A 27,139-nucleotide genomic window follows, 5' to 3' on the forward strand; every position below is an offset into this window, starting at 1 on the left:
CCGGATCTAAGCCATATGATATGTACAGTCCCTGCATGATCACACAGGCACTCTACTATCCGAATCCGTATGACCGGAAGGCGTCCCCAGGGGGTGATCGAGGAGCGACAACTCCCGAAAACATCTATGTCCAGACAGGAGCCGGGTAAATTCGTAGCCTGTGTTCCCGCGCTTTCGCTCCACCCAGTTCCTGACGTCGCTTAATAATATTCTCAGTATGTACTGTTTTGATACGGCGTAAACAGTTTAACAAATATGTAACGTTAGAATTATAAGTAAATATGAAAAATTAAGTAATTTCAGCGATTAACATTTCTAGACCGATTACGGAAAAGTCTATTTCGTCGAAATAAAGTTCAAATATAATTTAGGCAGACCAACAGGTCCATTCGCCAACCGCGCGAGAAACCGAAAAAAGGATATTTTTATCCCTTTATAGGGGATTGAATAATACCGGAAAATATGTTCGCTAGGAAACATTTCTGCCCTTTGAATAAAATTTTGAGATACAGGACCTTAAGGTCCACATCTCCTTGCCTCCTACACCTATCGTGACAAATTAATCGCAGTCACGTACAAAAAATCATCGTGCCGATTTCATCCAAATCGGTCCATCCTATCGAGAGATACCCGGTTTCTGGAATTCTTCATCGCTGAAATCATGTCGTTTGGTTAGAAACAGACATGAACGGTAGCGGTTCGTAGCTAAATTTAACGAGGTTGATTTTCTTAGCCTTTTCAAGGCCGCGGTTTTCTGTAAAATAAAAGAACCGAAAACAAGAATGAATCGATAGCAGAAAGCAGGATAATAATCTAATTCTACACTTAATTACATTCAAGAATACGGCACACCGTTTCTAAGCACATTACGCTTAAAAGGCCTATTCGGTTTAATCGAATAAATAATAAAATGTCAACAGATAATATTTTTTAGTAATATTAGGCGATAAAATGTCCGCTTAAAAACACTATACTCCAACGGCGGTTAATTTCAATTTCTATGTACGCAGAAACAAATACGTTATTAGTTTTTACTAATTACCTTCTCTTTAGCCCTTCTGATTTGGCGATCAAAGAGTCCTTGCTTTCAGCAGTCTTCTGATCGCTACTGAAAAGACAAATAAACACTTTCGTATTCCTTCCGCAGATGATCGAATTAGAGAAGCGAACGAAAAAGGAAGTTTCCGTAAACACGTGGCGTAAAAAAAACTATCTTCCGCCGGCACGCCAGGGTGGGCTCTGCGGGAGCGACAGTGCTTTCTCTTCCTGGCAGTTTCCTATGTGCGCATGCGCACAACAGCTAAACACAACGCCGCTGGAACTGTGAAGCGCACAATTCCGTACAAAGATTTTCGTATCTTTTTCATAAACTGGGGGATGGCTACTGACATTAAGCTTAAGGATTAATAAAAATAACCGATTATTGAGGATTTTTCTTAAGCCAGAAATGCAACACTTGCTTATCGCATTCCAATCACACGGGTAGGCAGCTAGACGGCGTTCCAAGAATCTTCAAAAGGTTTTCAAGCTCTTTTGCCAGGGTAGTTCTAGAAAAGCGGATGAACTAAAAAGAAAAGCGCTACGTCGTTTTTAGTAATAAAAAATTACGCGTATAGAATTTTATTTCGAAAATACAAGTACATCGTTAAATTGTTAATTACATTTTTTTAAATTTCAGTGCTCCTTTGATCAGCCAAAGAAACATAGTTTTTTGTAATTTTTTTATTTCGCGTCGTTTATTATTGTATGTAATGAATGAAATGAAATGGTAATCGCATAAAAATACCGAACCAAGTTCATAATCGAACACAGGACCTTCAGTACATCAGACGATTGTTATAGAACCCGACTACTAATGTGATTTTTTTTTTTCTCTTAGATTCAATTAAAAAATCGTAACGAAAAATTTCAGTCTACATATTAATTGTTGGATTTACATTTAATTTACACCATTATGTAAGTTATTTGAAGACACAATTAGTTTATCCTGGATAATCTCAAGGTTTTTTTTTAACCTCAGATTTTTATTCCTGCTTAAACACATAATTAACTAGATGAATCACGGCTGATAAGAATCGCTAAATTCGTGCCTGGAATCAAACCAGAACCTTCGACATGTTAGCAGGTTGTTTGATCCAGTCGACCTACTAAACCGATTTTTTTATGCCTTATAATACACTTTAAAAGGAAAATTCAATTAAAAGATTATCGGTAATATTTTTTAAATGTTACGAATAGAATTTAAAATATTTTAACGCTCGTTCCGAATATTTTCAAGTAAAAATTAATCTTCGTGTAATAAACGGTAAGCTATTTAGGAGTCGATAATTTATTTTGTAAAAATAAACGAGTGTAAACTGATTTCTAACATTTTTAATCTAATAAATATTTAAAAAATGGAATATTTGAGTAGACACTAATTTAGTAATTACAATGACATGTAGTTTTTTATCGTGTTTATGTGGGTGTAATATCGCACTTAATAAAATCTTCGGTGTCTGAAATTTTATTTAACTTAGCTGTTCATTTACAGTACGTGTCTTTTCAATAATTCTAACCTTTTTACGAAAGAATTTCTGTTAAAAAGATCGTTTAATTTAGTCATATTTTATTTGAATAATACAAACAAAGGATACAAATTATCGTTTCAAAAATTGTAATTATATTAAAAATATAAATAAACTCACCTTAATCAGTTATAATAAATATCTCGATAAAAATATGTAAATTGGATGGTTACGAATGGATTAGGATAGGAACACTTCCCTGGAAGCATTGCGTAATATACCATGACTTCCCGACAACAGTGTTGTCGGATTTCATCAATTTTTTCTCTATATTCACTTTTCTCTGCTTCATCTCAGTACGGCAACGATCTTCACCGATAACATCTTCCAACTACCCTACTTTTAAACAAAAAAAAATATAATGAAAAATTATTCCATCTAAAATTTAGTTTACAGACCATCAATTTAGTTTCATTCACCTTCAATTTTTTTTTAAAATTATACGTTGTCTAATATTAAATTATTTTTACTTATTTTAATTGTGATTGCGATACGTTTCGGTTTCCAGATTTAAATGGAAATATACATTTTGACCATCCCTGAATCCATTTTGACTAGTTTCGGCGTGATGTAAAAATATAAAATATTTTGATCTTTAAAGGGAAGACTCATCGGTTTGAATCAGACTTCATCTCCTTTTATTTTTTTTTTCAACTATTTATTTTAATTTAAATATACTGATTTAATAATTATTAACCCGTGATTCTAAAAAAAAATTACGATACATAATAATTCAATGATAATAAAAAAAAAATGAAAAAATAATTAGCGAAATAAAATTTTTACATACTTTTAAAAATGTGTAAATTTAATTTAACAGGTATTACATACGTGTGTATATGTAATTGATGTTCGTGAAACATCTGATTATTTAATATTAATTGAAAATTATAATTTAAAATCGTATTATTTTTGGATTTTCTAGTTTACTTACGTAACAAACATCTGTAAATAAAGGAATATTTGAGTAGACACTAATTTAGTAAATACAATGATAGGTAGTTAAGTTATCGTTTGTGAACCAACGGAATAAAGACGGTTTTCGAGTGTTACATCGCACTCATTAATCTCAAAGGGGAGGGTTAATAAAATCTTTTGTGTGTTTGTATGTGGGTTTACGTGAAATTTTATTTAAGGTACCTTGAAGTGCATTTACATCATACTGAAGTACGTTCCTCTTTAAGTTAGTTTAATCTTTACACGAAAGGATTTTTAGTTAAAAAGATTGTTTAATTTACTCTTATTTTATTTGAATAATACAAACAAAGAATAAAACCACTGCAAATTATCGTTTCAAAAATTGTATTAATATTAAAAAAGTAAATAATACTAATTATTTAATCAGTAATAAGTAATAAAAAGATTTACATTGGATGCGTTACAAGTGGATTAGGTTAAACTGTTGGCTCGAGGCTTTAATTATTTTTTATAAACATTACCCCAGACACAGATGAAATTACTCAAATAATGGGGTTCTATGTTTCAAACAAATACCTAAAATTAAACTAAGTAATAATAATACTTATAATAATAATAATAATATTTTAATTATTTATATAATTTAAAAATATATATATTTACCCGTCGATTTTCGTGGTGGAGTGGTAGCGTCTAGGTTTTTTATCCGGAGGTCCCGAGTTCGAAATCCCGTCAGGCATGGCATTTTTTATACGCTACTAAATTCCATTTCCATATTCCCATACATAAGCTTCTCTATAAAACGTCGTAGTAAATTAATTCATGAAATAAAAAAATAAGTAATTAAAAAAAAAAGATAAATTTAACTGTAATAGTAATGCATAAATTAAAAAAAAATCCGTTTTATAATATGTTACTTTATAAAAAGGTAGTCTGTAAAAATATCTCCGACGCAGTTTATGAATCCTGATGTAACAACAGATGTCGTATGTAGCCAGCTTCGGGCTTGAACGAATGTACGCGGAAATTAACGAACGTCAGATTGAAGGACAACCTTTCTAGACGCTTGTTGGTGCGTTAAAACAGTACATTTTTATTAAATCTTGCGTTCGTTTGAAACATCATAAATTGGTTTTATTATATTTATTATAATGTGAAATATTATTCAGGAATATGTTTAACAGTGGTATTACTATTAATTTGTAATTAAAACTAAACTTGTATGTAAGGTAAGTACAAAATTAATCGGGTTTTGATAAAAGTTCAATGCAGCAAATTACCTAGTTTATATATTTGTGTGTCTGTGTGTGTGTGTGTGTGTCTGTGTGTGTGTTTTATATATAAATAACCTTTATTTATCCACACGTTGATTACAATTAGTAATACTAGATGAAATGTTTCTTACAACTAAATATTAGTACATAAAATAACTTTTTCTATACTATCATCCACATTTTATGTTAGTTATATTTGTAAAATATTTTAGTGTAACTGCTCATTTTAAAAAAAAACTTGTATAAGCTTTTAATATTTTCTTAACTTACACCTTAAGTATAAATATAGTCTATGTAACGTACATTTCCTATTATAATGTAATTCTTAAATATATTCTAATGTATAATTTGCTCTTTTCTCCTAAAGTGTACATTACAATATGTTCAACGAGTAAATAATAAGCAACCCTCCATGACCCAATGATACGTATGACATGTAAATGAGGTGACTTAGGCTGACAATTCCCGAGACCTGTGGTTAATTGAATTTCAACCGTCAAGTATTCTGGCATTTACTGTCTAGTACTCAATTTCATATAAAGGTAGCTAACTTTTACTAGGCTTTGAATCTCATAACCTTTGACTTTGAGAATCAGCTAGTAAACAACTGATTTGTGGTGAGTTAATCAGATCTGTGTGCTATCCAATATGAGTTTTTATACAGTAATTTAAAAAAGAAGTTTACACAAATTATATACTTGTAAGTACACAGTATTCAAAATAATTTGTTTACAAATTCTCTTAACAGATTTTTAATCACGTGTAAAATATTATAATGTGCATATACTTTGGATTTAATTTTCTTTCATTCTAACAAATCGTTTAGATGGAGAAAATTATCATTTTTTTTTTTAAACTCTCCAATTAAGAGGAAATATGTGGTTTCACCACGATGGAGCCGCAGCACATTTCAGTCAGTCGGTATCAGATTTCAATAATACTTGTTATATATATATATAAACATGATGTAAGTCATTCATAATGAACGCCCATTAAAAACTACTGAAGATCGTGACGGGAAAAAATAATCCTTGTTCCATGAAATTAAAAGGAAATTTAAAATAATAATGCTCTTTAAACATTAATAACCAATTTTTTTATTTGGGCTGAACATAAACCACAATATAAAATTAATCTTGTTTTAATGAACGAGTATAAAAATTGTAATAAATTTACAATTTAATACCATTAAATGATTAAAAAAAAAAAAAAATTAATTTATGATTAATGTAAAAATATTATTAATTTTTAACTACATAGAATCTGATGTTGACAACACATGATTTTTTGTACGCCTATTAAATTATACTTACACTTTTTTTAAATGTAAATACGTAAAATTTTATCTCATTAATAATTGTAGATATTTTTTCTTTTTTTTTTTTGTTTGTTATTGAATTATTATTCATCGTATTTTTTTATAATGAAAGGTTAATAATTATTAATAAATCAATATATTAAAATTAAAAAAAAAATTTTAAATGTAGATGAAAAAGGGGATTTGAACGGATATGCTTTCCCCTTTCAAATATTTCATTAATTAAAATTTTATTTGGCTATAACTGGAACAAATGAAAATAAATACCATTTACGATATAACGTTGAAATCCTTTCAATGTGGGCTTATTACTGCAGTTAGAAACTAGATTTTGGTCTTTTTTGGACACTTTTGGTACAGTGGATTGCAATCAAAAGGGGAGGTGCACAACGAGATGTTATAACAGTCCTAAACACAAAATTTTAACGTCCTACGGCTAATCTTTTTTGACTTATGCCAAATACTTAAGTACATACATACATGCGTACAGACGTCACGCCGAAAGTAGTCAAATTGGATTCACGGATGGTAAAAATGTATATTTCAGTTGAAATCTGAATATCGAAATTTTTCGCGATCACAATACTTTCTTACTTCGTACAAGGAAGTAAAAATGAACTAAAATTAAAACGTGTATTAAGAAACTATTTTCTTATGCATTTTGAATTTTTTATTTATTTATTAACAAAATCGATCACTTTTTACGGTTTTTTTTTATTTTTTAAGATAAATTATCTCTCATCTTGCATGTTACATGTCATCTTACACGTTTTTTTGGAAATTTTTATTAAATGACTTTTTATTATAATTTTTTTAATGAAAAAATACACAGAATATATATATAAACCGATCGAAAATATTTTTCATTTTATTTTCCTGGCATAGAACTAAAGGTATACTGAAAGAAGGAAAAGTATGGTAATCAGTCAAAAAGGTGTATGATTTTTTTTTTTAATTTCTTGAAGTTTTATGTCTGAGGAATTATTCCTCGCTCGTTAAACTACACGTGTAGGATATTACGAGGTCGTATTGTAAATAAAACAGGAGAAATTTGATCTGTTATAATTTATTGTTAAATTTTTTTTTACTTTACAAAACGAATATACTTTATCGATATATTTTAAATGTATTTATTAAAATTAAAGGAAATTATTAATATTATTTTAAATAAAATGTAATCAATATAAAATAATGGACTAATCTTGATTTAATTTAATTATATCGAACGTCTATATAAGAAATAGTGATGCTAATAACTTTGTTACTCGTTTAGAAGTGATGACCGTTACGTTAGCGGTTGTATTTGAATTGTACCATGGCGTGATCAGTACTGTCCGACGGTAGCCAATCAGACGCGAAGGAAGACAGCTGGCCGTTCTGTTCGTGTTTAACAGAGGGACAGCGCGACAGAGGCGCAGCGGGTCAGTGAGGGGGGTGATTCCCCTCACTGTCTCACTCCACCATCGCATTAGTAACCGACTGACAATTATTTTCTTTTGGCGCGTCATCAAAAAATTAAACGAAAAAATAATTATCTCTAAAATTTGTCTTTGTAAAATAGTCCTCTATCAGCTATGACCGATAGAATTTTATAAATTATATTTGTCATCGGCTATTGAACTATTTTGTTTTTTTATTTATTAGTATAAAAAAATATTTTATTACATTTATTTATAAACATTTTGTTTTAATCGCAATCTGGATTTTTTAAAATGGATTGTAATAATATATCGCAATCGATGTATTTACAATAAATTAAATAAAACTGTACCTTCAAAACTAGATTAAATTAATATACCGACGGTACACGAGGGGTTGATAAAGCTTTTTATTTAATTTAATCAAATCTAATGTTCCGTCTTGATAGAACTACATGTGTACAACATAGGTTCATCAGTAATACAAGAATTCACTCGTAAATGCACGCTTGCAAAGGGAAAATCGCTTGTTAATTTGTTACCAGATAATTAAAATTTTCGCTTTTTAATTTTTATTAAAATAATAAATAACATTTACTTCTTTGCAAATGTTATACATTCATAAATATAAATGCACGGAAACATCAGAATTTTTAATTTACGAAATAATTTACACGAATCGCATTTACCGGTACAAAACGAAGTTCTGATAGTCTATTTTAGTATATATATTTTTTTACTTTTTCAAGTAATCACAAAACAGTATTATATTTTAGATAGGGTATACATAAACGTAATGATAAATTACGTTTATGTATGCCCTATCATCGTTATCGTTTAGATAACGATGATGAAAGATTAGCGTTTAATAAAATATTTCAAAGCAACACAGTGTGATTTGACCCACTGTAAATGAAATCAGGCTATTCTAATGAAAATTTATTATCTAATTAGACGGTCCAAACATTTTACATTATGTATAACAGAAATTTTACTATTTTTGACAATTATATTTATATTTATATATTTCTTACTGAGAAGTGGATCACGCAAACTTTATCCGTATTTAAAAAAGTTAGGATTTGCACGGCGTGTCGGTAACTTTATGTAAGAATTCAGTTTCCACGAGATGGTTTACAAAGGTTTATTCTGTTTTGTGTTGTTTTTGTTTGTCGAACATGTCCAACTTGCTTGATACAGTGAAATGTAGAACAGACTACAATTTAATTGTATACTCAAATTTGTGACGGCATATATTTAAGTAGGTTTTCAAACAGTGAGAGTTATATTCTATAGTAATATCTGTAATATCACTAAGCAAACTTTCAAAGTTCTGAAAAAAAGTTGTTTTTTCTAAGTATACTTCTGTAAACTACGTTTGGAAAAATTCATTCTGTTCTTCGATAAACGGTAAAATTAATATTTTTTCACGTTTCAGGGCCGGCACTTGGCGGTAGGCAAGGTAGGCGATGCCTACGGCGGCAAAATTTAGTAGCGACAAAGCCGCCTGAATTAGATCGCAAAAGAAATAACTACCCGCAATAATATATTTCGATTACTTCAATGTAGAAAATAATATTATTTACTATTTATTACTAGTTTTGTTTATTTTTTTAAAAGTATATTTAAATCGTCTCTGAAAATAGTAGGTACTTGTTTTAGTTGTCGTTAACTCGTTAAAAATGTAATTTTTTTTTCAATAAAACAATTTTCCGTAAATCTGTATTAGTATTATTGTCTTAATTCAATTATATGTCATTTTTCTGGTTAACATAGTTCTTTTATAATTCTGTTTTTTTTTTTTTTTAATTTTAAACTTTTTTTGAAGCTTGGCGGTGGCGGGAATTTTGGGGTTTGCCTACAGCGGCAAAAACGCTAGGGTTAGCCTTGCGTGATATCTGTTTTAATTTGACGCGTTAACTTTATTCTCATATAAAATGCAAGAATATAATTAAAAATTAATCGAGATAAAAGCTAATTGATAAATAACAAAAGAAAATTTATATTTCAAAAAGTCGATATTTTAACGCGCCAACAGGAATCGTTAACACCGCTTCTGAGGCCGTTATCGCAAGATCTGACTGACGAACACTGTTAAAAAATTTAGTATCTATAATTAAAACTCGAAATCTCTGGTTAAAAGGCAATCTTGCTACCATACCATCAGGAAAATCAGCGATATTATTTCTTCAAAGAAAGATATCCAATAAATCATATATATCTCCATTTTTACTTTCCCGTCTAGATAGCGCTATAGGTATAGAAGGGAAAGTATTGTATCGGTCCAATTTGGGCATATGTGGTTTTCACCGGATCTTGACGTTTTGACACCCTGGAAATTTTTCGTATGTTAAGATTATGTGTGTGTGTGTGTGGGGTTGGCTTCTAAATCACTTTATATCTCAAGAACTACTGAACCGATTTTGACCAAACGTGGTCAGATTACTTTTATATATGGAGCATTGGTGTCATTACATTTTCTGCATAAAAGGTCAGCGGGATGAGTCTGTAGAACAAGGTTGCCCTCAATATCTCCAGATTCTGTCTAATCACAGGCGATTTCGTCACTTTATGGGGAATTTCGCCATATTTTTCTTAGGCGCATTTGTTAACGATTAAAAAATAACAATAATTGCAAAATCGCAACCCCACCCCAAAAAAGACGATTGTTTTTAACGTATCCCCGTAGAAAAAAGTCTAGGAGTGTCAAATACGGGTTTCTCGCAGGCCAAAGCATAAGACCGGCTCGACCGACTCAACGATTAGGAAATCTTTCATCGAAAGGCCCCGTCGAACGCCTAGGCTAAAGTGCGAGAGCGCACCATCTTGTTGAAACATTACAGCAACGTTACTTTGTTGTTCGATTCGGTCGATTTCCGGGTAAACGTACATTTGTAGCGCGTCTAAATAAATATTCCCTGTATTATAACGCGTACGATATACTTCTACTGTGCTCGTGAAAAGATAATAGGTCTATCGTAAAATTATTATTTAATTTGATACTAATTTACAATACAATATTAACAATAAATAAAAACAATTAATATTTAATCGAATTGAACATAAAGTGGAGGACATGAAAACAGACACAAAATTACAACTTCAATTATCTGCCATAACTCGGCTATTTTTTAACCGATTTAAAAAAAATAAAAGGCTTAATAACATACATTTTGATAAAACTTATATTTATGGAGAACCTTATATTTATGCAACGGATCAAAAAATTAACATTTTTTGATTTTGTAACATTTTGTAATTTGTTAAGGTATTTAAGTCCTGATTTTTTGCTAATTTTAAAACTTTTATTACCAAGACTTTTACCAAATAACGATGTGATTCTTAGATCTGAACTTGAGATATAAATTTTTTTATTAAAGTAACAAAATTACAGATGGGGAAGAACAAAGAAGAAATTACCATTTTTCCTATGGATATTTTTTGTTTAGTTTTTAAAGTAGAATCCAAAAACGTATAGCCGGCTCATCATCGTATAAACATTCTGTATAAATTTATGTAAACGGTAAATCACAATTCCTGGTCAAACCGATTTCTAACATCACTCATCGGAATTACAATATATCTTGTGTTTTCATTATTCTCTTTCATCTTAAAGTAAAATTATTATGGAATATTCTTTTGTTCTAATTAAAAAACAGAAGTTTAAAAATTAAGAAGAAAAATTAACTCATAGTAATGTTGAAAATTAACTCATAGTCTTAGGTTTCATTCATGAAGACTTTTAAAATTTAAAGATCTTTGGCTTCTTTCGGTCGCATCCGGCTCCTGATGATTCAGCGGGTCCATACAGTTCACACAGCTCCTTTTGGATGCACTCAGCTCCTGTCAGCATCACTCGGCTCTTTACAGGTTACACAGCTCCTTTCAGATACACTCGGCTTCTGACGATTCAGCGGTTCCGAACACAGTATATAAGTAATCTCCTCACTTCATTCAGTCCTATTCCAGTCTTCTAAGAGACTATTACTAGCCTCTAAGGACTCGTATAGTCTTATTTCACTCACTGAATTTATTAATACGATAAACTTACATAAAGATTTATAAGTTATTAATGTTATACATATAAATGATATTTACAATTACAATAAAATAATTATAATCACAAAAACTCAAGAATAATTTTATTAAAACAAACATCTCCACTTTTCGATATACATTTTTATTGGTCCTCCGACTGCGGGTATATATAATTCTACAATTTAAAGAAATATTATTAAAGAATCTTCATATTCAAAAATCTACTGCATAAAGGGATTCACAGTGTCTTAATTTTACATCATTTATTTTCTGATATAGTAACTAGAATTACTATATCATCAGCAAATCGTAGCATCTTTATCTTTTCACCTTGTACTGTTACTCCGAATCTAAATTGTACTTTAACATCATTAACTGTTAGTTCCATGTAAAGATTAAAAAGTAACGTAGATAGGGAACATCCTTGTCGGACTCCTTTCTTATGTTCTTCAATTATTACTGTTGCTGTTTGGTTCCTGTACATGTTAGCAATTGTTCTTTTATCTCTGTATTTGAACCCTAATTTTTTTTTAAATGCTGAACATCGAATGGCTTTTCTAGGTCTATAAACGCCAAGTATGTTGGTTTCTTTTTCTTTAATCTTCCTTCTACTATTAATCTGAGGCCTAAAATTACTTCCCTTGTCCCTATACTTTTCCTGAAACCAAATTGGTCTTCTCCTAACACTTCTTCCACTCTCCTCTCAATTCTTCTGTATAGAATTCTAGTTAAGATTTTTGATGCATAACTAGTTAAACTACCAGTCTACTATTATTAGTTATTTTTACAGATAGCTATTGTAAAAAAAGTGTCTTAAGTAATTTTCATATATTTTTTGTTAAAATTGTGGCAGTTTTTTTTGTTTTTACAGAATGTTGAAAATACTTTATTTTATAAACGTAAAACTTTAATAATGAATTATTATAATGTCAGGAGGAAAATGAATACTGTAGTGATGAATGTGAAATCGGATTCTAAACATAAGAAATCGAGTTAAGTAACAAAATAAAAAATATTATTTTTAAATAGAAAAAAGATTTTTTTATTATTTTCCTTGAATTATACATATTAAAAATGTCTTTGCCCCTAATCATGTCACACTGTAATAAACACACTCTGAAAAAAAGGCAAAAAAATTTTCAGCATCACACTGAACCTCAAAATTCTTTGACAGTCAATCTCTTAATATTGCTTTTCACATTATAGGTAAATTCTCTCATCAGAGTTTTCTTTCCCATTAGAAAATAACAAATCAATCAATCATTATACTTACCCACATTAACCAAAAATGATGTTGTAGTACTTAATGCAAATCAACATACCATTTACAACATGTAATGCAATATTTGTTTTGTTTACACCTTCCCAAAATTAATTAATTAGTCATATCTAAAATTTAAAAAAGTAGTAAGTACAATAATTTTAATCTGCTTGTTTAAAATTAATTATCTGGAGCTTCATACAATAAACCAAGGTTTATGAAGCTCCATGCTTCCTAGTGTTGGAATCCTTACATTATGAAAAGTGTCATAGGGTATAATAATATGTATATATATTTATATTTACATAAATTATATTACATACAAAATTGTCACCCACATTGTCTTTAATTATCCTATATTAAAGAGCAATGTTTTTTCTTGGCAATCGTGTTTTAAAAATTGTTATATTTATCTCTTGTTTGATCTCACTCTTCTCCACACATTAACAAACTCCTCACTTCCTCTGCTTACTTCAAATTCTCTATGATTCTCCGATTCCCACAGATACTAAAATCAACACCTAAAATATCATCCTGATTTATGTGAGTAAGTAAATAACTCTTTTAACCGTTCAAGATAGGACTATAAGATAAATATATTTACACTAACCTTACAAGCCTCCTCTATGAATCATGAGACCTTGCCGTTTGTGAGGGGGCTTGAGTGCTCAGGGATACAGAGTAGCTGGACCGAAGGTGCAACCATATCGGAGAGATATCTGTTGAGAGCCAGACTAAGGAATGATTCCTGAAAGAGGGCAAGAGCTCTTTCAGTAGTAGTTAGGGGCGTGAGTCACAATGACTTAAACGGCCATATCAACATCACTCAGTCCTCTGAGTACTGTGCATCTGAAAGCAATGGAAAAATACAGCTATTTTTTTTTCCAAGAAAATGTGGCTCTCTGCATTTTCAAAAGCAATAATGGAGGCGCCTTCCTTGGTAAAATATTCCGAAGGTAAAATAGTCCCCCGTTCGGATCTCCGGGTGGGGACTACTAAGGAAGGGGTCACCAGAAAAGTAAAAAAATTAGGGTTCAAATACAGAGATAGAAGAACAATTGCTAACATGTACAGGAACCAAACAGCAACAGTAGTAATTGAAGAACATAAGAAAGAAGCCGTAATAAGAAAGGGAGTCCGACAAGGATGTTCCCTATCTCCGTTACTTTTTAATCTTTACATGGAACTAACAGTTAATGATGTTAAAGAACAATTTAGATTCGGAGTAACAGTACAAGGTGAAATGATAAAGATGCTACGATTTGCTGATGATATAGTAATTCTAGTCGAGAGTAAAAAGGATTTAGAAGAAACAATGAATGGCATAGATGAAGTCCTACGCAAGAACTATCGCATGAAAATAAACAAGTACAAAACAAACGTAATGAAGTGTAGTAGAAATAACAAAGATGGACTACTGAATGTGAAAATAGGAGGAGAAAAGATTATGGAGGTAGAAGAATTTTGTTATTTAGGAAGTAGAATTACTAAAGATGGACGAAGCAGGAGCGATATAAAATGCCGAATAGCACAAGCGAAACGAGCCTTCAGTAAGAAATATAATTTGTTTACATCAAAAATTAATTTAAATGTCAGGAAAAGATTTTTAAAGTATATGTTTAGAGTGTCGCTTTATATGGAAGTGAAACTTGGACGATCGGAGTACCTGAGAAGAAAAGATTAGAAGCTTTTGAAATGCGGTGCTATAGGAGAATGTTAAAAATCAGATGGGTGGATAAAGTGACAAATGAAGAGATATTGTGGCAAATAGATGAAGAAAGAAGCGTTTGGAAAAATATAGTTAAAAGAAGAGACAGACTTATAGGCCACATACTAAGGCATCCTGGAATAGTCGCTTTAATATTGGAAGGACAGGTAGAAGGAAAAAATTGTGTAGGCAGGCCACGTTTGGAATATGTAAAACAAATTGTTAGGGATGTAGGATGTACAGGGTATACTGAAATCAAACGACTAGCACTAGATAGGGAATCTTGGAGAGCTGCATCAAACCAGTCAAATGACTGAAGACAAAAAAAAACTAATAATACAGTGCCAACAGTACATTCCAATATATGTTATAATAGTAATATATTGTAAGGAGCCAGTAAAAACTGTGATCAGAGTGAATTATTCTGTTGAAAGAATTGGAACCGTTCCCATTATATGCTTAACCTTGTGAATTGTATGTACTGTACTGACAAGAGGTGACATTTGATTTGGGAGTTCTCTCCAGAATGAAAATTTTTCAGTCCTAATTTTTATTCAGGTAACATAGGTCACAGAAAGTGATGAAGGTCGCTTTGGAATGACCTTTTGCAACTTAATTTATGTTATTCAACTTTAAATCCATCTGTGTAAGTAAAATATTCATATAAATTATACTGAGATGTGTTCAATCTATAATTTAAATACTATAAAAATATTAACTATTTTTGTTAATGCTCTGTGATATGTTTATGTGAGTTTTGTCTTATTTAACTCTGGTAGTATTACAGCATTTGACTTTATTTTTTTTTACATTAACTCTACAAACTCTTAAATTATATAACTTGATGCTCCCTAAAGTATGTCTTCAATAACATTATTGATATATTTTTTACAGTATCCTTCTCATTTTCCTGCTGTTATTTTTGGTATTGTTGAAGTAATGAAGTAAAAAAATTTCATTTTTCATATTAAATTTATTTAATAAAAGTTAATTTAATTTATTTAAATTTATTATAAGTTACACTCCCATTAAGAAAGTCAATTTTAATTATTTATCATAATTTATATTTGCTGAATGTCTATTTAATACTCATGTGTGTAGAATTTGTAACGTGAAGTGAGGTGTGCATAATGTATGGAGACAGGAACTGGAGGAACGAGAGAGGTCATTGAGCAGCGCACACGGCAGATCAGAGATGGCACTTTCAACTTTACAGCGAGAAAGCCGGTATCAGGAAGAACGTAGTGTGATTTAGAAAGAAAAATATCTCGATTGGAATTGGAATACAATGCTGAAGAACAAAGTAAAGAGGCTGCTCGTAAAGCAATGTCTGATTTTGTTCGAAGGTTGTCCTCTGCACTAGGTACAGAAGTTCCTCCTGATCTTACGGGTCAAGATATGTTGATCCATAAAGCTTCAGAACGTGTTCAGGTATATGCATTTTTAATTACTTATTATAATTTGTTTTCATTTTCCTTTGATAAATATACTTTTCAAGGCAAATTATATCTTTTTCTAATACAACATCATGTAGCTAAATGTTTAGTCATGCTTATTGTTTGTTAGATACTTAACCAGATGTAGGTTACTAAGGTTGATATTATTCTTAACATGCTTCTGTCAGAAATTGATGGATATGTAGTTATTATTTTTCATGGTATGCACAAATTGAAAATGATTGAAAATTTTAGATAAAACTAGGTACTTACGTATTAACACCACCGCAGCTACAGCTTTATTTAAAAACAAAGTAATCAATTGGATTTCGGTGGAAAATGGGCCGATATAGAGTTTTAACATAAATTAATAAATATTTATTTTATAAATATAATTTAACCAAACTTAACCTACGCTCGCTTCGTTCGCTAACCTTGACTAATTAACACCATAATTTTTTGAGTATTTATTTAATAAATTCAGTAATTATTGCGATTTGATTATTTAAACAATAAATTAAATAAATACTCAAAAAATTACGGTGTTAATTAGTCAAGGTTAGCGAACGAACCGAGCGTAGGTTAAGTTTGGTTAAATTATATTTATAAAATAAATAAATATAAATAACCATTTATATTCTGTTTTGAATCTGTTTCGGCTCATTTTCCATCGAAATCCAATTGACTACTTTGTTTTTAAATAAAGCTGTAGCTGCGGTGGCGTTAATACGTAAGTACCCAGAACTAATATTGTTCATTATCTTGTAATCATCAGTTAGAAACTGAAATGAAGTTTTCTTATTTAACACATTGAAGCCCAGCAATCGTATCCATGTTCAGACCTGGTGGCCTGGGGGTTTTCAGGTAGATTTTTAAAATTTATTTTAAAATAAATACGGATTGAATATAAGTACATTATATACCATTTTAAAGAGCAAATCATGAAGTTTATTTTAGTGTATAAATTTAAAAAATTATACCACTCACCGTTTGTGTGAAAAATAAAAATAAAAAAGCGAAAAAATAAAATTGTGACTGTCATAAGTTCACTTTACTGCTTGCCTTTTCACTAATTTTACAAGATTGAAAACTAAAATAAACTTGTCTCTAATTTATTACAAATTAAAAAACCTATAGTATTCACTTAATTATAACAGTAAATATGTGCAAAAAGCAAATGTGAAATTGTTATATATACTTGGGGTTGGTATGGCATAGTTTGAAACAGTCTGAAAGACACAGTGCTGTACCACAGTCGGAACACCACCAACCAATTTCTTGTCTTCCTGCTTTCCCTGTAGATGTTTCACTCTTTTCCGAACACACTTTACAAATCTGTGTTGGCTGAGCATTTTTATCTGTGGGAGAAATCCTGTCTGGAAAGTGACGTCCAGTAAGTATTTGAAGCAACAGACATAGGAATTGTTTTTTGAACAAGAGGTCCACCTTTATTGCCCGATTCTACTCCAAGCTTATCTACTCGATAAACTTTTCTAAATTTTTTTCTCAAGCTTGGAGGTCGGGATTCACGCTAAAGGAGAAATGAATTTGAAGCAGCCAGCTTAAAAAAAATGAAAGAACAGTTTTTTCCACAATTTCATTTGTTTCCTCTTGAAAGGATAATCGGCAATGATTTGGTCATTTCTATCGCTGGATTTATTTTTGTTACAGTCAATGATGACATCGGGTTTGGATTTTGTTATCGTACCTTCTTTTGAATGAACTTGAACATCTGTTCGAGTCATTTTGTGAGCCGATAACAACACTAAAACATCGCTTGTATCTTTCCACTTTAGACATAGAAGCTAAAAATCCAAATAAAGCTGGTGAAGTGTAAAATCTGTCCAGGAATGCTCCTTGTCAAGATACTGAGACAATGGTCTCTGGAATAGTGATGTAACTGAATTATCTTCTCTTTTGCCAGTATAAACTTCAAGCTGAAGATCATATCCGGTTGAAGAGTCACACACAATCTACAGTTTTATCCCATACTTGTCTGGTTTATTTTTATTATAAACCTGGAACCAAATCCTTCCTTGAAAACCACACGTTCCTTCATCTACTGTCAAATTTTCATAAGGGGAAAGGAGTTGCCTTTCCCCTTATGAAACTGTGAAAGCAATTGATCTAAGAATGGCCTTTGTTTGTACATCGGATCATTTTGTGTCGTTAAACACTGGCAGTGACAGCAGATTATCAATTATCAACAAATGACCACCCTAAGTATAAATACTAAAAAAATAATAAATACAATTTTTATTTTTATTTTTTTAAAAATTAAGTCGATGAAATTAGTATAAAAAAAAAGTTTCCCTCATATTCTTGACTTAGCAGGAATATTATTCATATAGGCGTAAAACCAGTATTTGATTGCGATCATAATATGTAGTGCTCAATAAGTTACTTTGTATTGTAAATTTGAATGCGATTGCAATTTGTATTGTATGAAATTAAAAAAAAATGTAATGTATGCACTTGAATTTACATTTTTCTTTGCGAATTAAAACTATCAGTCTATGAAGTGCTTTTACGGTAAAAGTGTATAATTATCTGTTTAGCATGTTTTTTTTTTCAAATTTGTGTTCTTTTTTTATTTTATTAACTGAAGTAAAATGATGGAAGTTACTCGTTGTATCATTCTAATTTATTTCATTTAGGAAACACCATTGCTACGAACAAGATCTACTACTATGTCTGATACATTAGCTACAGTTAAAGTTGGGTTACGTAGTTGTAGAGACGCATTAGAAAGAGCATTAGCTGATCGTGATAAACTTCAGAGGCAAGCTGCAGATCATATTTTAGAGATCGATCGACTGAGACAGGTTTGTGACTGTTTTCATCTGATTCAGAAATTTTATTTTTGTTTGAAAATGCGTGAATTTTTTATTAATTAAAAAAATAAAAAAAGGTGTTTTATGTCAAATCTTAATCGTCATAATTTAAATTTTCATTTGTGGTTTTTAGAGAGGTTTTAGATTTATAAGAAGAAAAATGCATATTGTTTTTTTTTTTGTATATTGAGGCATACATTGATAATATTTTATGTTAAATTGATCAAAGAAAACTTAATATGTTGTTTTAATCCAAAACAGTGTAAGAAACAAAGTTCAGATTCATCCAATTTTTAAAATATTCCAATTCAAAATAGAATATTTATTCAGTTAGAGAAACTGTTAAAAATTTCTTCATTGTAGGTACAAAAAATTTAATTAGAAGACTTTTTTCTTTTACAGAGAAATGTATCAAATATCTAAAATAGGCTAACGCCTATATTGAAGATGAAAGCACTGTTGTGTTTGCCTGTATCTACATCCTAAAATTAATAAAGCATCTATTTAAATTGTAAGTTTTAAAAAATAAATTTCAGAAGTAATAAAAATGAAATAAATAATAATTTAAATAATTTTTAAAACTCTATTGAATTATTTTCAATTAAATAAAGCAGTAATAACGAATAAAAATGTCATGATACCAAATTTAAGCTAATTCTAAATTAACTAAATATAATAAAACCTTAATAAAAGAAGAGTCAACCTTAACAAATATAAATCTTTCTTATCATTATTGTTTGAGTTTTACTAAACTAATTTTATTTTTGGGGAGAATTCCTTTTAGATAGTTTCATTATTGCTTTAAGAAGATAAAAAATGAGTTTTAAATATTACATTACATAGCATTGCAAATGTTAAAGCCCAAAAAATTATTTTTTATTCATGGAACTAAGAAGAATCTAAAATTTTAAGTCAGGAAAATTCAGTTGGAGACTAAAATTGTAACCATAATAATCTATCATCACAGTCAATGAGACTGTAAATTATTAAATATTTGATAATGTTATATAAATTCTATGTCGTATGATTATCTGAAATAAATGAATGATTTATATATATATGTATATATATAATATATATAAGATGCAGGCTTAATGTAATTAATAAATAATACAGTACCTACCTTGTAAAGGAATTATCAGATTAATAAAAATACATGAAATACAGAAATAAATTATATTCAAACAAAAATAATTGATTATTTAATAGTTAAATATATCTATTATTAATTATTTACTGAAAAAAAATCCCCTTTTGAGAAAAAACAAAGTAGTTTTCCAATGACTTCCTTAGTGGAGTGGAGCGTCTCATCCTTTTTATCTGAAAAGTTCCCAAGTTTGAATCAGATTTAGCATTTTTCATACATTACAAAATTTCTATTCCTCACCATATTTCTTCGCATAAGCTTCAGCATATGTAGTGAATTAGTTATAAAAATATACATGTGTAAAAAGCTATCTTTTATGCAGACTGGAGAGGATAGATTAGGAAAGTAGACTGTGCACTGGACAGCAAAAATACTAGAAAGAATTTAGACAAATGCGCAAAACTTTACATAAAAGGGCTTTTATAAGCACAATAAAGAAATTCCCTACAAAATAAATATTTTCTGTGTTAACTTAAAAAAACATAACTATCAAGAAAAATAGAGAAGAGAGAAAGTGCAAGCCAGCTGACTAAACTTATGCAACTTTGAACTAGATCTCGAAAAAAAAGAAGAAAAATTGAAACAGCAATCTAGAAAGATATAATTAAATTATATTATATATTAATTTTGTGTAAACAAGAAACAGCTTATCAAAATAGAAAAGTTCAACTTTAAAATCATCTAAAAAAATTACATTAGTCGTTTATTTAGAATATTTTTTGTGATTGGATAAAAATAATAGAATCAGTACTTGTATTTGTGTATTGTTTAGTTTACTGACTTTTTCTGCCCTGTCTATTAAACAGTTCACTGTTTTGAAGAAATATTCAGAAAAATTGATGTGATGTAATACAAAAATATTACTTCATACCTTATACTCTTGGAGTAGAACTTCATACTCTACTGCATAATAAATAATTTCCATAAATAAAAAATAGGTTGTATCAAACATCCACCAACAATATCTGTTCATTACTATATATCTTTGGTTGAATACTAAATGAACTTTGAAGAGTAGATTTGTTATTTTTTCTTTTTCTTATGTCATTTTTTGGCACTGTTAATAGTGCTGAATACAAGGGTTTTCTCTAAATTCTAAAATACTTTTTATTGTCACTGGCATTGGATTTAGACCTTCCTGTTTTTAGTTTTTTCTAACTATAAATATTTCCTGTTAAAAATTAATCAATGCAGTATATCATTGCATTGTGTATAAGCTTATGGTTTTAACTAGTATAAAAATCATATTACTTTTATATCTAGTTTACATACTGTCTAAAATACAAAAAGACATGTAGAACATTTATTAAATTGAACAGATGCAAGATTTTTAAACAAAATCACTTTTTTGAAGTTATTTACACCTATTTATCTGAAATTTAATTAAAACATATTGCTGTACTAATTCTCACATTAAAGGAATTTTGAAAATTGGATGAAGTGAACTTTGCCCATCACCATTTTGAATTGGCAGTGGTTTCTTTACACCATTGTTCTTATCTTAATGAGATCTTAGAAGAGTGTCACATAGTGAGTGCCACTCTACTGGATATTTGAGTTGGCAATTCAAAAGTTTTACACCTTAATTTTTTTTAGGGCTACACATTAAAAAATTTAAATATGAAGTCAATCTAAAGGATGGTAGTGTTAAGGATGTTAAATTAAGGATTGACCTATAAAATGTTCTGAAGCATTTCATCTATATCTGAAAGATTCATTGTTAAGTCTCCATTTACTTTTGATTAAAACATTTTTCTGTCCTTGGTACACAAATTTTTTTTTATTTTAATTATACATGCTTAATTATGTTTATAATGTTTTCTTGAATAGGTTCAACTATATGATATTTTCTCAAATGTGCTTAGCATAATTTGAATGTATATGCTCTCAGATATTCTACAGGTTCTTGCTTTATAATTAACTGTAGTTACACTGATGTAAAACCTTTTACAGTTATGTGTACTACAGATGATTTTATAAATTCTTTTATGAATTTTGTTTGGTTATAGTTTCTTTACCATGTATTCTACTATAGGACCATATAATGTGCTATTGAAATAAACTTGAAATAATATGTGTTTATATATATATATATATATATATATATATATATATGTTATGTATATTAGTATTGTATTTTTTAATTTCCAGTATTTCTAAATTTGTTTGAATATCAGGTATCGAACATTTACTATTAATAAGACGATCAGAAACATTAGAGAAACCCATAAACTTATTAATAATACACATTCAATATCTGATATTCAAACAAATTTAGAAATTAAAAAATACAATACTAATATACATAACAGGGGTTTAGATATTTTAGAAATATTTTTAATATATAAATATAAAAGTAAATTTAATTTGATCAACCTTCAAACAGGTATGAGGATGATACAATTATAAAAGCTGCTGTAGATAGCAGCACTTCTTCAGACATTGTTAATTTATAATATTTCAACTCTGTACAGCAATGTATCATTGAAACTAATTATTTATTTTTTTTTTGATTTAATTTTAATAATTTAAGTCATATTTCTATTAATGGAATTTTTAGTTTTAATATAAATTTAAAAAAAAGTAATTTTTAATTTTAATATGTAATTTGATCTGAATAATTTGTAAAAGTGATTTAATGCAACTGATGATGTGAGAGTGCTTTTGCATCGTGTGTAAATATGAAACTTGAATTTTTGTGTAGAAAATACATGTTCATTGTATGAAAATTATAAAAAAATATTTTATTCAAAATATTGTACATCGCTAACTATACATTTTTCCCATCTCTCTGACAATTTATAAATACCATACCAAAAAAGCTGTTGCTCTTTTGAGGCAAACCAAGTCATTGAGCCATTTTTGTACATTTTCATAAGAAGTGAAGCATTGCTCAGCAAGTGCGTGCCCCATCGATGCAAATAAATAGTAGTCGGACGGAGCCAAGTCTGCTGAGTGAGCCGCATGCAAGAGTATTTCCCAACTCAACGCCTCAATCATTTCCTTGACTGGTTTTGCTGTGTGTGATGGTGTATTATCATGAAGCAAGATCACTTTGTGTTGCCTTTTTTGATATTCTGATCATTTTACATGCAATGCTTGATTCAAATCATTCATTTGTTGTCGGTAGGGTTCAGTATTAACGGTTTCACCAGTTTTTAGCAGCTCATAATAGATCACACTCTTCTGATCTTACCAAACACAGAGCATTGTCTTCTTTCCATAGCCTTGAAATTGATGTCGATGGTTTGCCTGAAGTTACTTATGATCTTTTACGCTTAGGATTCTCAAAATATATATACACTTTTCATCACCTGTCACAATTTGATGGAGAAATGACCCTTTTGTACCTGGCGAGCTGCACTTCACAAGTGTTTTTTTTGGATTTCTTGCTGTCTTTCATTCAGTTCATGTGAAACCCATTTTCCCATCTTCTGGATCTTCCCCATGGCTTTCAAACATATGGAGAGGGCTTCTCGTGTTACATTTAATCTGCAAGTTGTTGCATCTGAGCTCTTCCTCATCCAACAATGCTTGCAATTTGCTGTCTTCAAACGTTTTTGGTGGTCTTCCACATTCTTCATTTCTCACATCAAAATCACCACATTTGAATTTTTTTTAAACCACTCAAATCACTGTGATTTACCAAGAGCATGCTCACCGTAAGCTTCAACAAGCATTCGATGCAATTCTGCAGCAGTTTTCTTTAAATGGCAACAGAAAATCAATGCTGTTCGTAAATCGTAGTTTGTAGATACAAAACTCGACATGTTCAACGCTAATTAAAACTATACAGTTGTATGAAACTTGTATTGTTGTGAGTTGAAAATCTTTGTCATCTGTCAAAGAAAGAAAATGACACCACAATGATGCAGTTTGACGGTAACTACATTGACAGCTAGGGCCATCTATGGGCAAATTCTAGTTTCATATTTACATACTTGGTATATATAGCATGCAAACTAAATAGACATATTGTAATTATTTAAATCATAATAAAAATTTAAGGAAATAGATTATTGTTAAAATATTTTTCATAATTCATAAGGTCGTACAAAAATTAAATTTTAAATTACTTTGGAACAGGATTTTTTTAGTAGATCTAATTTGTAACAAATACAAAATAGTAATTAAAAAATCAATTTTGGTATACTTAAGATTGCAAATAGTAGTTATAAAATGATAAACTGTAACATAATTGTGAACATGGAATTTTTTTTAAGTTGGTACAACATTAAAAGAAAAAATTCAAACTCTTCTGGCTACACTGATATTTATTTTCTCACTGTAAAACTTTTGCCTGCATGTCTAAATTATTAATAATTATTCTTTACAGAATCCATGTACGACGTACGGATAAAATTGGGACAGAAGCTGCATTTCATTCTGTTGAAGAATATATGAGAAAAGTTGAGCAATATTATGAACAGTTAGCAATGACCCAAGATGTACCTGTTAAGAGGGTATATCTTGCATCTGATGATCCTAAAGTCTTTGTCGATGTAAGACTTAAGTCCCCCATTTTTTCAATTTTTGCATAAAAATTAATACATTCTTTCTCCCTGAGGTTAGTACACGTCTACTAAGTTTGAAGCAAATTAGTCAAAGAAGTACAGAGTTGTAAGATCAAATACAGGACAACATACGTACGTACGTACGCACAAACGTTTGTCTGACAAAAATAGATTTTTCAGACTAGTCCGCGCTTGCGTGGGTGGAGGATGGTGATGAAGCACGGAGACTCCTAATCCCCTGATCTCAAAGGCACCTCCCAGGACTGAGTAATGCTTTATTGCGGGTCAAGCCCAGGGGGGTGGGGGAGTTGGAGAGGTGGTTAGGTTTAGTCGGTTGGGCGCAGGAATACATACACTCTTTTAATAACATCTAACGAAACCTGCTACGAGTCCGACACTGTCCCTTCTGGGGCGTACGTAAATGATATTCCCCCTGCTCAATAACAAAAAAAAAAAAAAGGTAGCATTGGAATAAATTTTGTTTTTCGGAGATAATTTACAATTTATTTAAATCTATTTTTTTTAAAAACGTTTCCTTAACGCAAAACACTTAAAAATTAACTTTTTTTTTACCGTTCTAGATACGTACTTTTCAGTTAGAGTTGTAGCTGCTATAGCCGGAAAAGTTAAAATAACAAGGATTCTATGCCATACTTACCTAGGAATGTTTAATAAACATCATTAATCTCAAGAAAAACAATTCTGACTGTTTTCAATTAGACTACAGATGCTTTAAACGCATGATGGTAGTAAATACGATTATGATATAGTAAAATAAATAAATTTACTCTATTATCTAAAAATGGAAACTATGCATTATACAGATTATCTCAACTTAGTAAAGAAAAAAATTAAATAAAAATAAATATTTGTATTTATTGTATTGTAGACACTAACAAACGGTAGTTAGACCAGAAATACTATATGCGGTAGAAACGCTTAAACTACATAAAGCACAGGAAGTAGAGAGAATAGAGAGAAGAATCTTCACCCAACTAAACACTCACAAGATCTAGATAACCTAGCTTAAAGAAAGAGACAATGACCTAGTAAACAATTCAATAGACTCAGACATTTTAAAAGACAAAGCAACATTCAGAAAGACAATACTGGAATTAGATTTTCAGGAGAAACAAAACTCACTTGTAGAACAGGGAGAAAATGGACTGAAGAAGACAAAGAACACCACTCTAGAAAAATGAAAGAAGCATGGGCTAAAAAGTTGATTAACCGTGCCCTCTAAATGGGCTATTCGAAAAAAAAAATATTTGTAAAAAATAAATCATATTCATTCCGGAAATATTAGAAAAGCAAATAAAAGAAAATTTATTATCTTAATTATAACATTCTTCTTTAAAATTTTTATTTTAAAGATGTTTACAATAAACTAAAATATTTGTTGTGAAATAATCGTTCAAAACAAATTTAAAAAATAATAATATTACGGTACTAATTTAAATTTAAATTTACTTTTGCACCGTATGCGTTATTTGCTAACCAACCGCCATGGCGAAATGGTAGTGCCTTTGATTCTGAAGGTTTTGGGTTTTAGTAATGGCATTTCATAAAACGTTGCAAATAATAAATTTCCATGAACACGCCTTGAGTTTATCTGGTATTAATCATCCAACTAAACGTAATGCAGAGAATAAAATATGATATATTTATTAAAATATTTTTAAACAGTTAATACATTTTTATTTCAAAATTCGATAATTTTAATAAGTAGTAGTCAGATCAAAAATAATCGAAAATTCTAAGTCTTTGAATTATTTTCTTTATTTAGATGATATTTAATCATAAGTTAAATGAAATATTAATATAAGGAAATAATAATGTAATTTTTTAATTTTTGAAAATTTTGTTTTTGTAATATTTAAAATAACAGTAAACTACATAAATTTATTTAATCAAAATTAGACAGTTGTAAGTATAAAAAAAAACGAGAATATCATATTTTTATCATGGGTAGTATACTATACAATACTGAGGGTGAGAGGAGCATATTTGTCAAGGTGTAGTAGTACAATGTACGATATCGTAAAAAAAAAAAATCATTAATAGAACTTAAAATCGGATTGAAAAAAGTAAACAAAAGAAGATAAAACATAAAGATAAAAAAAACGTGTAATATAATATGATAATTACATGTGAACGATAAAAAGAAGATTATCTATCTTACAAAAGTGTTTAAAGAGGGTTTTCCGGAGGAGGGGACAACCTTCACTTCATACAATATATTGATATCTTAATATGATATGTTTGTGTGTATGCACGGTAAGAGGTGTGAGGGTAGGTATTACACTAAAAGGACGATGACAAGAAGTAGAGGGAGTGAAAGAATTCAGGCATGTATACTTAACTCGCGTCCGTCCAGGAAGAAGCAAGGTAAGCTAAATGTGGAACAGACCGAAAGAATGTAGAGTAAGATAGTATGATGATGAAGGAAAAAAAAGAGTAACAAAACGATCAGGGTATATGTGTGGTAGAGAGAGTGAGTGCACTAAACGAATAAGAACTACATTAGTATGAAAGATCTAAATTTACACACTTAAAGGAGAAAGGTAAATCTATGGATGGCACATGGCCCCACCCTACTATTTCAGACCAACTAATCACCACATAACATTACCATTAACAATTTACTACATACACACACAAACAGATGGATGATTATACATATAAATAAAATTCTTTTGAAATTCG

The 27,139-nt window shown here is 29.9% G+C and overlaps 2 protein-coding genes across 2 annotated transcripts in view; both read left to right on the plus strand.

Moving 5' to 3' along the window:
• The window catches only part of LOC142331826 (uncharacterized), a 28,497-nt gene extending 4,329 nt beyond the window's left edge, over positions 1-24,168 (plus strand). Inside the window, exons 2-3 of the mRNA XM_075377968.1 lie at positions 15,604-15,933; positions 18,596-24,168. Coding sequence (XP_075234083.1) covers positions 15,829-15,933; positions 18,596-18,835 — 345 coding nt within the window. The 5' untranslated portion in view covers positions 15,604-15,828 and the 3' untranslated portion in view covers positions 18,836-24,168. The remainder of the gene's footprint in view (positions 1-15,603; positions 15,934-18,595) is intronic.
• LOC142330890 (alpha-(1,6)-fucosyltransferase-like) overlaps positions 1-25,735 on the plus strand; it is a 99,927-nt gene extending 74,192 nt beyond the window's left edge. The window contains exon 5 of the mRNA XM_075376357.1: positions 24,256-25,735. Within this exon, the coding sequence (XP_075232472.1) occupies positions 24,256-24,460 (205 nt within the window). The 3' untranslated portion in view covers positions 24,461-25,735. The remainder of the gene's footprint in view (positions 1-24,255) is intronic.
• The last annotated feature ends 1,404 nt before the right edge of the window (positions 25,736-27,139 follow it).

The sequence above is a fragment of the Lycorma delicatula genome, chromosome 10, assembly GCF_047948215.1.
Source record: "Lycorma delicatula isolate Av1 chromosome 10, ASM4794821v1, whole genome shotgun sequence".
Lineage (NCBI taxonomy): Eukaryota > Metazoa > Arthropoda > Insecta > Hemiptera > Fulgoridae > Lycorma > Lycorma delicatula.